This window comes from Triticum aestivum, chromosome 2D (assembly GCF_018294505.1).
Source record: "Triticum aestivum cultivar Chinese Spring chromosome 2D, IWGSC CS RefSeq v2.1, whole genome shotgun sequence".
Classification (NCBI taxonomy): Eukaryota; Viridiplantae; Streptophyta; class Magnoliopsida; order Poales; family Poaceae; genus Triticum; species Triticum aestivum.
In genome coordinates, this window is record NC_057799.1 from 478,921,527 (window position 1) to 478,936,957 (window position 15,431).

At 47.2% G+C, this 15,431-nt stretch overlaps 1 protein-coding gene across 1 annotated transcript; it reads left to right on the top strand.

Annotated features, from left to right (window-relative positions):
* Positions 1 to 9,196: 9,196 nt before the first annotated feature.
* Positions 9,197 to 13,840, top strand: LOC123053948 (serine carboxypeptidase-like 35). The gene is made up of 8 exons (XM_044477575.1): positions 9,197 to 9,571; positions 11,060 to 11,167; positions 11,261 to 11,449; positions 11,677 to 11,765; positions 12,229 to 12,540; positions 12,647 to 12,792; positions 13,213 to 13,305; positions 13,400 to 13,840. The coding sequence occupies exons 1-8, from the start codon at positions 9,331 to 9,333 to the stop codon at positions 13,665 to 13,667; spliced, it is 1,446 nt and encodes a 481-aa protein (XP_044333510.1). The 5' UTR covers positions 9,197 to 9,330; the 3' UTR covers positions 13,668 to 13,840.
* Positions 13,841 to 15,431: the final 1,591 nt, after the last annotated feature.

Genomic DNA, 15,431 nt, shown 5'->3' on the forward strand with positions numbered 1-15,431 from the left:
ATCTAGTCCATGAGGCATGGTTCACAAGTATCAAGTGATTCCAAAAATCCATCTGCATGGAGTTTCTTCATGCGCTTTACACCAATATGACCTAAACGGCAGTGCCACAGATATGTTGCACTATCATTTTCAACTTTGTATCTTTTGGCATCAATATTATGAATATGTGTATCACTACGACCGAGATTCAATAAACCATTCACCTTGGGTGTATGACCATAGAAGGTTTTATTCATGTAAACAGAACAACAATTATTCTCTGACTTAAATGAATAATCGTATTGCAATAAACATGATCTAATCATATTCAGGCTCAACACAAACACCAAATAACATTTATTTCAGGTTCAACACTATTCCCTAAGGTAGAGGGAGTGTGCGATGGTGATCGGATCAACCTTGGAATCACTTCCAACACACATCGTCACTTCGCTCTTAACTAGTCTCTGTTCATTCTACAACTCCTGTTTTGAGTTACTAATCTTAGCAACTAAACCGGTATCAAACACCCAGGGGCTACTATGAACACTAGTAAAGTACACATCAATAACTTGTATATCAAATATACCTTTGTTCACTTTGCCATCCTTCTTATCCGCCAAGTATTTGGGGTAGTTCCGCTTCTAGTGACCATTCCCTTTGCAGTAGAAGCACTTAGTTTCAGGCTTAGGTCTAGCTTTGGGCTTCTTCACGGGAGTGGCAACTTGCTTGCCATTCTTTTTGAAGTTCCCCTTCTTTCCCTTGCCCTTTTTCTTGAAAATAGTGCTCTTGTTAACCATCAACACTTGATGCTATTTCTTGATTTCTACCTTCGCTAATTTCAGCATCGTGAAGAGCTTGGGAATTGTTTTCGTCATCCCTTGCATATTATAGTTCATCACGAAGTTCTAGTAACTTGGTGATAGTGACTAGAGAACTCTGTCAATCACTATATTATCTGGAAGATTAACTCCCACTTGATTCAAGCGATTGTAGTACCCAGACATTCTGAGCACATGCTCACTAGCTGAGCTATTCTCATCCATCTTGTAGGCAAAGTACTTGTCAGATGTCTCATACCTCTTGACTTGGGCATGAGTCTGAAATACCAATTTCAGCTCTTGGAACATCTTATATGCTCCGTGGTGTTCCAAACGTTTTTGAAGTCCCGGTTCTAAGCCGTAAAGCATGGCGCACTAAACTATCAAGTAGTCATCATACCGAGCTTGCCAAACGTTCATAATGTCTGCATCTGCTCCTGCAAAAGGTCCGTCACCTAGCGGTGCATCAAGGACATAATTCTTCTATGTAGCAATGAGGATAATCCTCAGATCATGGATCCAGTCTGCATCATTGCAACTATCATCTTTCAACTTATTTTTCTCTAGGAACATATCAAAAATAAACGGGGAGCTATAACGTGAGCTATTGATCTACAACATAATTTGCAAATACTATCAGGACTAAGTTCATGATAAATTAAAGTTCAATTAATCATATTACTAAAGAACTCCCACTTAGATAGACATCCATCTAGTTATCTAAATGATCACGTGATCCATATCAACTAAACCATGTACGATCATCACGTGAGATGGAGTAGTTTCCAATGGTGAACATCACTATGTTGATCATATCTACTATACGATTCACGTTAGGCCTTTCGGTCTCAGTGTTCCGAGGCCATATCTGTATATGCTAGGCTCGTCAAGTTTAACCCGAGTATTCTGCACGTGCAAAACTGGCTTGCACCCGTTGTATGTGAACGTAGAGCTTATCACACCCGATCATCACGTGGTGTTTCGGTACGACGAACTGTAGCAACGGTGCATACTCAGGGAGAACACTTATACCTTGAAATTTAGTGAGGGATCATCTTATAATGCTACCACCGTACTAAACAAAATAAGATGCATAAAGGATAAACATCACATGCAATCAAAATATGTGACATGATATGGCCATCATCATCTTGTGCCTTTGATCTCCATCTCCAAAGCACCATCATGATCTCCATCGTCACCTACTTGACACCTTGATCTCCATCGTAGCGTTGTTGTCGTCTCGCCAACTATTGCTTCTACAACTATCGCTATCTCTTAGTGATAAAGTAAAGCAATTACATGGCTATTGCATTTCATACAATAAAGCGACAACCATAAGGCTCCTGCCAGTTGCCGATAACTTTTACAAGAACATGATCATCTCATACAACAATTTATATCTCATCACGTCTTGACCATATCACATCACAGCATGCCCTGCAAAAACAAGTTAGACGTTCTCTACTTTGTTGTTGCAAGTTTTACGTGGTTGCTACGGGCTTCTAGCAAGAACCGTTCTTACCTACGCATCAAAACCACAATGATTTTTCGTCAAGTGTGTTGTTTTAACTAAAGTTGGAGAAACAGACACCCGCTAGCCACCTGTGTGCGAAGCACCACAGTAGAACCAGTCTCATGAACGCGGTCATGTAATGCCGGTCCGGGACGCTTCATCCAACAATACCGCCGAATCAAAGTAAGACGTTGGTGGTAAGCAGTATGACTATTATCGCCCACAACTCTTTGTGTTCTACTCGTGCATATCATCTACGCATAGACCTGGCTCAGATGCCACTGTTAGGGAACGTAGCATGCAATTTCAAAAAAAATCCTACGATCACGCAAGATCTATCTAGGAGATGCATAGCAACGAGAGGGGGAGACTGTGTCCACGTACCCTCGTAGACCGAAAGCGGAAGTGTTATGTTAACGCGGTTGATGTAGTCGAACGTCTTCGCGATCCAACCGATCCAAGTACCGAACGTATGGCACCTCCGTGTTCAGCACACGTTCAGCACGATGACGTCCCTCGAGCTCTTGATCCAGTAGACGGTCGAGGGTGAGTTTCGTCAGCACGACAGCATGGTGACGGTGTTGATGATGTGATCCGCGCAGGGCTTTGCCTAAGCACTACGACAATATGACCGAGGTGGTAAACTATGGAGGGGGGCACCGCACACGGCTGAGGAACAATTGATGTGCTTTGGGTTGCCCCCCTGCCCCCGTATATAAAGGAGGAGGGGAGAAGGCGGCCAGAGTGGGGGGTCCAACTAGGAGTCCCAATCCTAGTTGGACTCCCTTTCCTTTTCCGGAGAAGGGAAAGAGGGAAGGGAGAGGAAGAGGAGAAGGAAAGGGGGGCGCGCCCCTCCCTAGTCCAATTCGTACACCCTATAGGGAGGGGGCGTGACCACCCATTGTGGGCTGCCTCCCCTCTCACCTATGGCCCATGCAGGCCCAATATTCCCCCAGGGGGTTCCGGTAACCTCCCGGTACTCCAAAAAATACCCGAACCTTTCCGAAACCATTCCGGTGTCCGAATACCTTCGTCCAATATATCAATCTTTACCTCTCGACCATTTCGAGACTCCTCGTCATGTCCGTGATCTCATCCGGGACTCCAAACAAACTTCGGTCATCAAAACACATAACTCATAATACAAATCGTCATCGAATGTTAAGCATGCGGACCCTACGGGTTCGAGAACTATGTAGACATGACCGAGACACATCTTCGGTCAATAACCAATGGCGGAACCTGGATACTCATATTGGCTCCTACATATTCTACGAAGATCTTTATCGGTCAAACCACATAAAAACATACGTTATTCCCTTTGTCATCGGTATGTTACTTGCCCGAGATTCGATCGTCGGTATCATCATACCTAGTTCAATCTCGTTACCGGCAAGTCTCTTTTCTCGTTCCGTAATGCATCATTCCGCAACTAACTCATTAGTCACATTGCTTGCAAGGCTTATTATGATGTGCATTACCGAGAGGGCCCAGAGATACCTCTCCGATACTCGAAGTGACAAATCCTAATCTCGATCTATGCCAACCCAACAAACACCTTCGGAGACACCTGTAGAGCATCTTTATAATCACCCAGTTACGTTGTGACATTTGATAGCACACAAGGTGTTCCTCCGGTATTCGGGAGTTGCATAATTTCATAGTCAAAGGAATATGTATAAGTCATGAAGAAAACAATAGCAATAAAACTCGATCATTATGCTAAGTTAACGGATGGGTCTTGTACATCACATCATTCTCCTGATGATGTGATTCGTTCATCAAATGACAACACATGTCTATGGTTAGGAAACTTAACCATCTTTGAATAATGAGCTAGTCTAGTAGAGGCTTACTAGGGACACTATGTTTTGTCTATGTATCCACACATGTATCAAGTTTTCGGTGAATACAATTCTAGCATGAATAATAAACATTTATCATGATATAAGGAAATATAAATAACAACTTTATTATTGCCTCTAGGGCATATTTCCTTCAACGGGGGCCGGCGCCACCACGCGCATTGGAGTGCGCCTCCGCCTAGGCAGTGAGGCCATCACAACCACGGGCGGCCGCCTCCTTCCCTTCGTCGGCCTCCGGCAGTGGCTCGCTGAGTGAGCGGCCGCACAAGAAGACGCAAGGGCTGCCTGGGGAAGGAGCTGACGCGGTGGGCGCGGCCATTGGGGATCTGGGGAAGAACTAAAGGAATTGAGGGGGAGGCTCGACCTCTGGGCGGCCACGGCGATGGCGGCTCCTGCCTCATCCGGGGGCGGGATGGGCTCTGCGCGGCAACAGCTACGGCGGCCTCTGCCCCAGCCGAGGGCGGGATGGGCGGCGGGCCTCTGCCCTAGTCGAGTTAGATGTGAAGATAAGGCAAGCGAAAAAAAAGCAAGGCATTTTTTCTTTTTTCTTTCAATGACAGGTGGACCCCACATGGCTCCACACATGATCACAGCTGTCATGGTTTTGTCACGGCAGATGTCCTAGAGAAAGGACTTAGTCATGGAGCCATCGCTACGGATTAGCTTAAAGGGGTTAAAGCGGACAAGGGACGCAAGAGAGTTTTATACTAGTTCGGCCCCTTACGATGAAGGTAAAAGCCTACGTCTAGTTATGATGGAATTGATGTGGTTTCGATGACCAGGGAGCGAATACGCTTGGCCTGAGTCTCGAGTTGTTGTCTGTCGTTCCTGAACCGCTGCCGGGTCGTCCCCTTATATACATGGGTTGACGCCCGTCGGTTTACAGAATCCCGAGGCCGGCTCATAATCGTGTCCGGCTCGGTCTCTGCTACTTCTATCTTACAACACAAGTTTACATATCAACGCCGGTTTATGTCTACAGGCTTTAAACCGGCTTTGGGCCCTGGGCCTTCATAAAGCGTCACCGTCTGTCTTCATGGACTTCGGATACAGATGAACTACTTATGGGGTTAACCCGGCCTCTCCTGGCCGGTTTACACCCAGTGGTAATATCCCCAACAACAGCGTTACCATCCGTCACCGTTACCTGCCAGGTGTTAAGTGGTGCCACATCAGCCTGACTGGTGGGCCCATCTGTCATAAACATGCTTAACCGAGACAAAACCGCCAATCAGTGGTTTTTGCAAAATGATTACAGAAGACGTGGTGCTTTTTGCAACAAAAGTGTAGCGTAGTGTTTTCTGCAAACCTAGCCTTCAAAGTGGTGGTTTTGTGCAATTTACTCAACTTGTTCCTCTCATGCTTGTCCGCCTGAACCATTAGCTCCTTTTGCTGCCGCATCATCGCCTCTATCTCCTCATGATCTTGTTTCTCATGCATGGTTTGTTTCTCTTGCTCCTCTTCCTCATACATCTGGTAGAGTTTCTTCATCAGATTCTCCAGAGGAACAGTAATGTCTATGAAATCAAGACAGGTATTGGCATATAGTGGCTCCTCCGTAAACTTCGAAGAGACATAGAACCACCGTTCTGTGAAGCTCAGGACCACGGTGATGGACTGGCACTGCAACGTAAAGAGAATGTCATGAAGTTTCACACCAAGCCCTTTTATTTTATTTTTTCATTTTTTTGAAAAGGAAATATATTAACATCACTCCCTTTTTTTGAAAAGGGGACGACGATAGTCGGACTGACAAACCCAGCCAGACCCATAGAGAACCTTGTCTGCATCCTCGCCCTTGAGACCATTCTCGGCGGCGTTATAGAAGAGCTTCTCCACCTCTTCGACCTTGTGGGCGATTCCGGCAGCGGGGTAGAGGGTCACATTGGCCTTCAGCCCGACAGCGACCGAGTTGGTTTCCTCCACATCCTCAGCCTTGATCCTGCTCCAGACGGCGAGGGAGGTGAACTCCCCGGCTGGTGGCAACATCCGGGCGTACTCACTCATCTAGACTGGAGTCGATCTCCAGGTCCAATCAATCGCGACAAACCTATACAACGTGTATGCGACAGTTCGAGGGCACAGCGAGACTGAGGGAAGCCTCGCATCAGGGCAGCTCCAGATGGGTCGGCCCAGGTGCGCTTGAGGGCACATCCTCGTTTTTTAATCTTTTTTCACATTTTTTGTTTTTGTTTTGTTTTTTTTACTTTTTTACACTCCCGAAAATTATAAAATAAATATTAAATATATATATTTTTTACATTATATTTTGGAAAATGTTAATATGCATTTAAAAATGTTAAATATGTATTATATGTTGACCATGTATACGAAAAATGTATACAATGTGTGAAAAAGTTGATGATGTATTTTAAAAAATGTTAATCAAGTGTTTGAAAAACAAGTTAACAAGTATTTCAAAAAGTTTAGTCAAGCATTTGACAAATGTTAAATATATATAGAAAAATTGTTGACCATATATTCAAAAAAGTTGAACCAGTACTTCAGAAAGGCTAAATGTGTATAGAAAAATTGTTGACCATGTAGTCAGAAAATGTTGAACTTATATTTTAAAATGCTAAATGTGTATAGAAAAAATGTTGACCATGTATTAACAAAAAGATAACCTTGCATTGAAATAATGTTAAATATGTATAGATTTTTTTACCATGTATTCAGAAAATGTTAAACTTGTATTTGAAAATGTTAATAAATCATTTGAGAAAAAATGTTAAATATGTATAAATATTGACCATGTATTCAGAAAATGTTAATCTAGTATTTGAAAATTTGTAATCAATCATCTGAAAAATGTAAAAAATGTTGGCCATGTGGTAAAAAAATGTTGGCCATGTAGTAAAAATGTTAAAATTGTATTTGAAGAACATATATTAGAAAAATGTATTAGATATATAACAAAAATGTATATTGGAAAACGGTGGAAACATGATAGAAACAAAAAAACATATGTAAAACGAGAAAGAAAGGAACAAAACCAAAGAATAAAAAAATAAAAACAAATAAAACCGAAGAAGATCAAAGAAAAAGAAAGAAAAGAAAAAGCAGTGAAAACTGAGAAATAAACAAAGAAAAAACTTTTTAAAAAAGGAAACCAGTGGAAACCTGGCGTCTTTCCTTCAAAAAGTACGCGCCCGAGCTACACTGTACGGACTTGAACAGTCTCATAGGATGTGGTATAATCGTTTCAAAGGTTTCCTTCACCAGAAGGGCTACATGAGCAATGAAGATGGCCCATGTATTTTTATACGGCGACCCTGAGATGGATTCTGTATAATCCCGATGTATGTGCACGATTTAAATAAAATCGGTATACCTGGGGATATTGAGGAAGCGAGTTCCTACCTGATGTCGGAATTCAAGATGAAGGATTTGGGTTTGACATGGCATATCCTTCTAAGAGCTTGATGATCAAGAGATCTTTATAGCAAGACAAGAACCCGTTCAGGCCTAAGGAAGGGCCAACTCTTTTAGAGCTTATGGCTGGTTGTGGAAATAAGCTTCTCTTTCCACGGCTTATTGTAAAAGCTCAAACTAAAATTTTATTTTAGAAGCCTACTAGTCAACCCTTAGTTAGTAGGCTTCTAAAATTATGTTTTAGATTGGGCTTCTAGAATAAGCTAGAAGGGGGTAACTTATTTCCGCAGCCGGCCATAAGCTCTAAAAGAACTTGCTCGAAGAGGGGGAGGAAATTCTGAGACCGGAATTTCCTTACCGGAGTGCTGTTGGAGCACTCATATACCTCTTAAACTGTACACGGCTTGACATTGTGTCCGTCGTCAATTTGCTTGCTAGTATAGTTATGAGCCTCTCATAAGACATTTGAAAGGCGTTAAGGACATTTCCCCTTACCTGCAAGGGATCACATATCTCGGTTTATTTTATAGAAGGAATCAAGACCTAGCTATTATAGGCTATGTTGATGCTAGATACCTATTGGACCTGCATACTTCTAAGTCGTAGACTGGATATGTTTTTCTTTGTGGTGCAACTGTGTTTTTCTGGAAATCGTCCAAGCTAAGTCTTGTATTGACTTCCACGAACCACTCGAAAATCATGGCACTGTATGAAGCATTACGAGAGTATGTATAGCTTTGGTAGATGATTGGCCACATTCAGCAGACGTGTGGGCTGAACACCGTACAGACCCCAAGCGTCATCTATGAATATAATGTTACTTGTGTTGCAAAAGTTCACATGGAATCAGTATGATGAGAGTTGGGGAGATGCAAGGTTCAGGGGAGAAATGCCACAGATTCGTCATTAAAATCTCGGTCCCGATGATCAAGTACTCGATTTGATGGTCGAGTGGATTGTACTTTTTTTTCTCTTGAGTGTATTTTTCTGATGTTTCTTACACTAGTTTTTTAAGGAGGTAATTCGTGCAATACAATAACGTATACTGTGCGCTCTTCCTTCATATTTTTCTCACTCGGTTCTTTGACGCTTTGAGACATGGATATACAAATAATTGCCCAAGTTAAAGTGTTGTGAAACCACGGGCCCATTATCGAGGATGGGGCCCAACTCGCCCCACCTCTTCTCCATTTCACCGAACGTTTCTTCACTGAACATAAAGTGGGCACTTATTCTTTCACCCTGCAGCTATATATAATGGAGGAGAACACCCTTTCCACATAATTGATCAATATATGCTCCGTAACCTTTGAGCCGGGCTCTCCTGCAGGGGTTGCCGAACAAATGCAACTTCTGAGAAAAAAAATATCTGAACCGTGAAACAGAACTGCGGGAGAAGACAAATGCCACGGCAAACCTGTGCAGTGACCTAAGCCATTGACTGACCGTGGCAGTACGAAGCACGCAGTGACCAGGGAGCAAGCCACCGTCATCTCCAGGCTCTCATCAGTACCCCCACACGACGTCCTAACCAGTAACCACCTACCAAAAACTCACCCCACTAACCCAAATAATTTACCACCGCCACCTCTCCCTAACCTTCTCACTTCTTTACTGCCGCAAAATCCTTCTCCTAAGCTTTTCTTCCCCCTCCCTCCATTTTTAAACCAGCCTTCCTCGTCATCTCGCCGCACACCCCAAGGGCCCAGAAGCCAAAAACCCAAGCAGAGCAAACTGCACACACAAGCGCTTCCACACAGAAGCAGCCGTGGCCATGGCCATGGCATTCTTCCTCCTTGCCGCGGCGGCGTCAGCGGCTGTCGCCGGAGCCTCCTGGAGCCCGCGGCCAGAGGGCGACCTCGTCACCGGGCTCCCTGGGCAACCAGAGGTCGGGTTCAAGCACTACGCCGGCTACGTCGACGTCGGAACGGGCGGCGACAAGGCGCTCTTCTACTGGTTCTTCGAGGCCGAGCAGGAGCCGGAGAAGAAGCCCCTCATGCTGTGGCTCAACGGAGGTACGCACGCACGTGTTCATCGCTAGCTCTGCAGATCTCTCGGTTGCTGCCCACTCGTGATTCCTGCTTTCGCTTTCAGTGTTCCATGACGAACATTTCGATAATTTTGGCCTACTCCCGTAGTGGTTACCGTCCGTGCCATGCGAAAAATGCAGGCGCGGAGTGCGGCCGTCGGTTGCAAATTCGCTAACCTACGCTAGTTTTTCGGCACGGCACAGTGAGCCTTTTTCAGTTTTCAGTTCCTAACTTGCTCATAACGTATTGCTAGTTTGCTACCAGTATGTTTCTAGCAACATGTAGTATAGACAAAGCAGTAGGTGCAATACGACGAATTCTAGGCAAAACCGTAGCCTTGGATCGATGTGCTCTTCCATTCTCCATCTTGTTCATCCAAATGTGTTGCTCATTTGGCAAGTCCTATTCGGAGAAGCTCGCTGCAGTTGCATTGCAGGGCCGCGTGGCCACCCTGTCTGTGGCGAAGGAAGAATGGCGCTTTCCGGCAATAAAAAGCTCAAAGGCAAATGCGCCAGAATCCATCCACAGGGAAGGCTAGGAGGCATGCACTCAGATTCAGAGCAGCAGGGAGGAGAGAGCATAGCATAGGCTCGCGGCGCAGAGGAAAAGAGGCTGCAAAAGATGGCAAAAGGAGAAAGGAAGGCTCTCGAGGCAGCGCTACAGGAGAGCAGATCCTGTTCCTGCCCTGCCCTGCAGGCCCGGAAGAAGCTTGCCCTGCGCCGACGGACAAAGCTCGAGGGCCATGGCTCTAGAGGAAAGATGGGCAAATGGGGCACCCACCTCCCCACCCCACCGTGGGACTGGGACCTGCATTAAACCGAAAACAAAAGATTGTACTCCTATCAGGAATGCCCTTGGATCCTTGCGGATTTACAAAGGTTAATAATTCCTGAGCCTCTGCTGCGGCGTGAGCATGTGTTTCTTCAGACTTCAGAGCTACTGCGAGAATATCTCGTAAGCGTTACGGCCTGATGTTACATCTTTGTCCTGGTATCCAGCACGCGCTAGTGTCATCATAGCTGCCAGGTGATAATCTTTTCTACGAGGATACTACTCAGGAGTCAGGAACGTGGATATGCATGGAGATTTTTTCCGTAGGATAAAAAAACAGTGAGAAAGAAAATGTCGAAAATCAGTCGGTTAGCTGACTGCTACTACTGCATGGAAGTGCGGGTCTTCGCCGCTTTGACTGGTAGGGTAGTCGGCAAATCAGCTGTCTCATCCCCCTGTCCTCGCCTTTGCGTCCGATTTCTCAGTAGGAACTGAACGGTAGTGTCATTTTCGCACAGCACCTAGACTAAACAATTCGACAGGCCATCCATCTAGCACTGGCCAGTGGATAAGACTGTCAATATAATGTGCAGAGCAGTCAATTGATCTGCAGTCGCGTCTTTACAACTGAATTATGTGACGGAACGAAAGATAAATAATAAATCCTTGCATGATAACTGTATATATACCGTGCCATGGCAGGGCCCGGGTGCTCGTCCATCGCCTACGGCGCGGCCCAGGAGCTGGGCCCGTTCCTGGTCAGGGGCTACGGCGCGAACCTCACCCGCAACGCCTACGCGTGGAACAAAGGCAAGCACAGTGCCACTTCTCGCTGAACTCCATGAAGAGAAACGTGTGATCGTGTACCTCCAAATTTCACACTCTGCCCGGTTTGATTTTCAGCCGTGAACCTGCTGTTCCTGGAGGCGCCGGTGGGCGTGGGGTTCTCCTACACCAACAAGACGGCGGACCTGGGCCGCCTCGGCGACCGCGTGACGGCGCAGGACTCGTACACCTTCCTCCTCAACTGGCTCGCCAAGTTCCCGGAGTTCAAGGGCCGCGACTTCTACATCGCCGGAGAGAGCTACGCCGGTATGTACTCTACCTTGTACGGGCCCTACGTCTGAAGGACCAGCAGCACTATCCTTCATTATATGTTACTCCATCAGTCTCATAATGTAAGAACGTTTTTGACACTAGTGTAGTGTTAAAAACGTTCTTATATTTTGGGACAGAGGGAGTATAAGCTAAGCTGCGTCGTAAACTGCGGGTAAAGATAATCTGTCGCTGAAGCTGCCGCGATCTGCTTTTTGCTGCAGGGCACTACGTCCCGCAGCTCGCAGATCTCATCTACGAGGGGAACAAAGCGGCGGGCAGAGGCAGCATCATCAACCTCAAAGGCTTCATGGTAAGCTCCACCCCGAAAGGGAAATCGGTCCCGTTTATCATGCTTGCAACCATGCTATTAGGACTGTTAAGTGGCAGGTGAAACAGCTTCTATACTCGCGTGCCTACGATCATAGTTAGTTAGTTAGTGGCATAGAAAGATAAAGAGGAAAAGGAAAAAAGAGCGTGAAAAGATTCAGTGCTGCGGAAAGAAGTTTATTCCAAAGATGGCCACGAGCGTGCCTACGGATCTCCACTACGTAGTATCTTTACCCGCTTTAGCTCGCGGCCAACTGCCAGTGTAACCGCGGTAATAATTCCACGCATGCATCGTGCGCCCCTGCGAAAGCGGACGAACGTATCTGCTTTTGTACTTGAGACTGCGACGATTTCACCTGCACCGTTGTCCGTGCCTCTTTTTTTCCATTCTTCTCTGGTGTGGATTATTACGCTAATTGATTCATGATTGGACTGGGTTGTCGCAGATTGGCAACGCGGTGCTGAACGACGAGACGGACCAGCTGGGCATGGTGGAGTACGCGTGGAGCCACGCCATCATCTCCGACGAGCTGCACTCGGCGGTGACGCGGGAGTGCGACTCCTTCAAGGAGGAGGCCGACGGCGGCAGGCCCGGGAAGGGCTGCTCGTCGGCCGTCCGCGCCTTCATGGGCGCCTTCGACGACATCGACATCTACAGCATCTACACGCCGACGTGCCTCTCCCCCTCCGCCGGCTCCGCCTCCGCCGCGCCGCGCCCGTCCAGGCTCGTCACCGCGCCCCGCCTCTTCTCCCAGCACGTACTACGTCCTACTCCCTCTCTCTCTCTCTGACATCTCTGGTAGTGCATACACTGTGTGCGAGAAAGAAAATAAGTGTCTTGTCGTGGCGGTGGTGCGTACGCAGGAGGCATGGCACATGATGAGGCGTGCGCCGGCGGGGTACGACCCGTGCACGGAGGCGTACGTGACCAGGTATTTCAACCGCCAGGACGTGCAGCGGGCGCTGCACGCCAACCGGACGGGCCTCAAGTACCCATACTCGCCTTGCAGGTTGGTGTTGGTACCCTAGTACCCTACCCTACCCACGCTCTCTCATGTCTTCTCTACCCTGCTCTCCTCTGCTCAACCCATCCCGGCAGCACGCAGTCAATACTGGCACGCTACGATCCTTCCAGCTCGTGGGCTGCACGGCAATGCACTCCTGCCAGTACAAATGGACCCCCATCCACCTGCTACCAGCCATGAAGTGTAATGGCGGACGCCCCGTCCCCAGATCTGATGTCGCAACTTGCACCTGCATTGTATTGCATTCATCCTTCCGTGTAACATAACACGCGTAGTACTGCCCATGCGGTTTACCATCTACCTAGTGCAAAGCTGCACGGTTTCAGTATACTTATAAGCTCTTACGGGATGTACGTAGCAGTCAGTAACCAGACCGGACGAATCGTTTGTTTGTTTGTGGCGCAGCGCGGTGATAAGCAAGTGGAACGACTCGCCGGCGACCGTACTCCCCGTCCTGAAGAAGCTCATGGCCGCCGGGCTGCGCGTCTGGGTCTACAGGTACCGAAATGAAACCTTGTGAAAATAAATACCTTGTGTCAAAAACTATGGCAATCTCCTCCTGAACTCACATGCGATATGTGATGCGACGCAGCGGCGACACGGACGGGAGGGTGCCGGTGACGTCGACGCGGTACAGCGTCAACGCGATGAAGCTGCGGGCGCGGGCGAGGAGCGGGTGGCGGGCGTGGTTCTACAGGCAGCAGGTAGCCGGGTGGGCGGTGGAGTACGAGGAGGGGCTGACGCTGGTGACGGTGCGCGGGGCGGGGCACCAGGTGCCGCTCTTCGCGCCCGACCGCTCGCTCGCCATGCTCTACCACTTCCTCCGGGGCCAGCCCCTGCCGGCCGCCGCTCCACGCTAGCGGAAGTGTGTCTGGTCCATTCTTCTGCTCAGCAAAGCTACGAGCAAGTGCTTCATCATTGGGTGGTAGCGTTGTACTATGCCTGTAACTGATGTGACGATATCAATGTGGGATTTTCATGGGAAGCTAAAACTGTATTTTTACCGGAACTGTGGAGCATGAGCATTGCCGTATATCAGTTTATTACCAGCCATAAGAACAACTCTAGCAGATCAGTAAAACCTCACCGGCCCTTATAACTCCGGGCGTTTTACAACGATCTGTTCGTTTCTCGGCCCGAGCAGATCCGATAAAAAAGGCATGTCACATAATTTTTTTGGGTGTGGCTAGGTCTCAGTCGAGTGACATAACGTATTATAAAGAAAAAAACTAATATATTTTTTTGCACGAATCTCAATGTAAGATCTCACGGATATAGCATCGACTGAGACTTAGCAAGACTGAAATTTTTTATAGGCAGCCCACATATTCTCCCCGTTTTACAACTCACATCCAGCATTTCCCCACCCACCGCCGCCGCAGTCCCACAAACTCCGACAACCAACCCTCCCTACTTTGGTGCCTGATTTCCGCGTGCACACACGCTTTTAGAGCAAACCCATGGCTGGCGGAAGTCGCGTACGTGGGGGGCCACAATGGCTCACCGCCGCACTAGCAGCCCCGGCATGACGCCGTGGCCGGCAGCTTCAGTCGGTCTCCGGTCGAGCCGGGGCGCTCGAAGCAGGCCAGAGAGCGCAGCGCCCTCTCCCGCAGCCGCGGCCGAAAGGCGTGGAGCAAGTTCGACGAGATTGGGGACATGCTTTGGCCCACCACAAAGGGTCTCCACGAGGCGGAGATCGAGCTCCAGGCCCCAAAGGAGGCAGTGGCGGCCTGTGAAGACGACGCCGACGCGCAGCTCATGGTGGTGAAGGAGGGGTACAAATACAACCTCGTGCGTGTCCTCTATAAGTCGGCGACCGAGTTCTACCTAAACATGAAGCCCTAAACTAGTTTAAGGAGATTTCAAGAAAACACGGTTTGGGCAAGATCATTGTTGAAGCTTGCGAAGTTGATCGTGCTGGTGAGGCTGTTTTGGAATATTTGTTACACATGCCAGACCAGGATTTATCTATTATGGGGTTTTAGAATATTCGGAAGATGATTGCCATTACGTCATGTTATTTGTGGTGCGAAAGGCGCAAACTAGTGCATAAAGAGAGCATTCAAGATGTCAAACTGCTTTCAATTGGGATACAAGCTCTTACGGCTAATTATGTTGTTGCTTCATCTCTAAAGCCTACCGTGAAAGGGACGGGGGTTGGATTCGCTCCCAGGGGGATTTGTGAAACAATGTATGACGTGGGCTGTTATGAGGAATGATGAAGGTAATTTTATTGCAGGAGGTTTTTGAAAAATAGTTCGTTGTGTGGATGTTCTAAAAACATAAACCTGGGCTCTTAGATTTGGCCTATCCCTAGCACAACGGGCGAGATGAAATCACCTCGTCATAAATTCTAATGATCTAGAGGTCATTGAAACCATGAATAATGACAGACAGTCAGTAGAAGTAGCGGTGGCAGTTTTTAATGATTGCTATTTTTTAGCTTGTGATTTTCCTATTTGTGTGTTTGAACATTGTAATAAAGAAGCAAATAAAGTTACGCACAAGCTTGATAGACTGGTTAGATTTTCCTCTACTGTTGATTGGTTTGAGGAGCCTATGAATGAAATTGTACCTTTCCTCACAAATGATGTATCTATTATATCGGTGAATAAAGTTCTTAC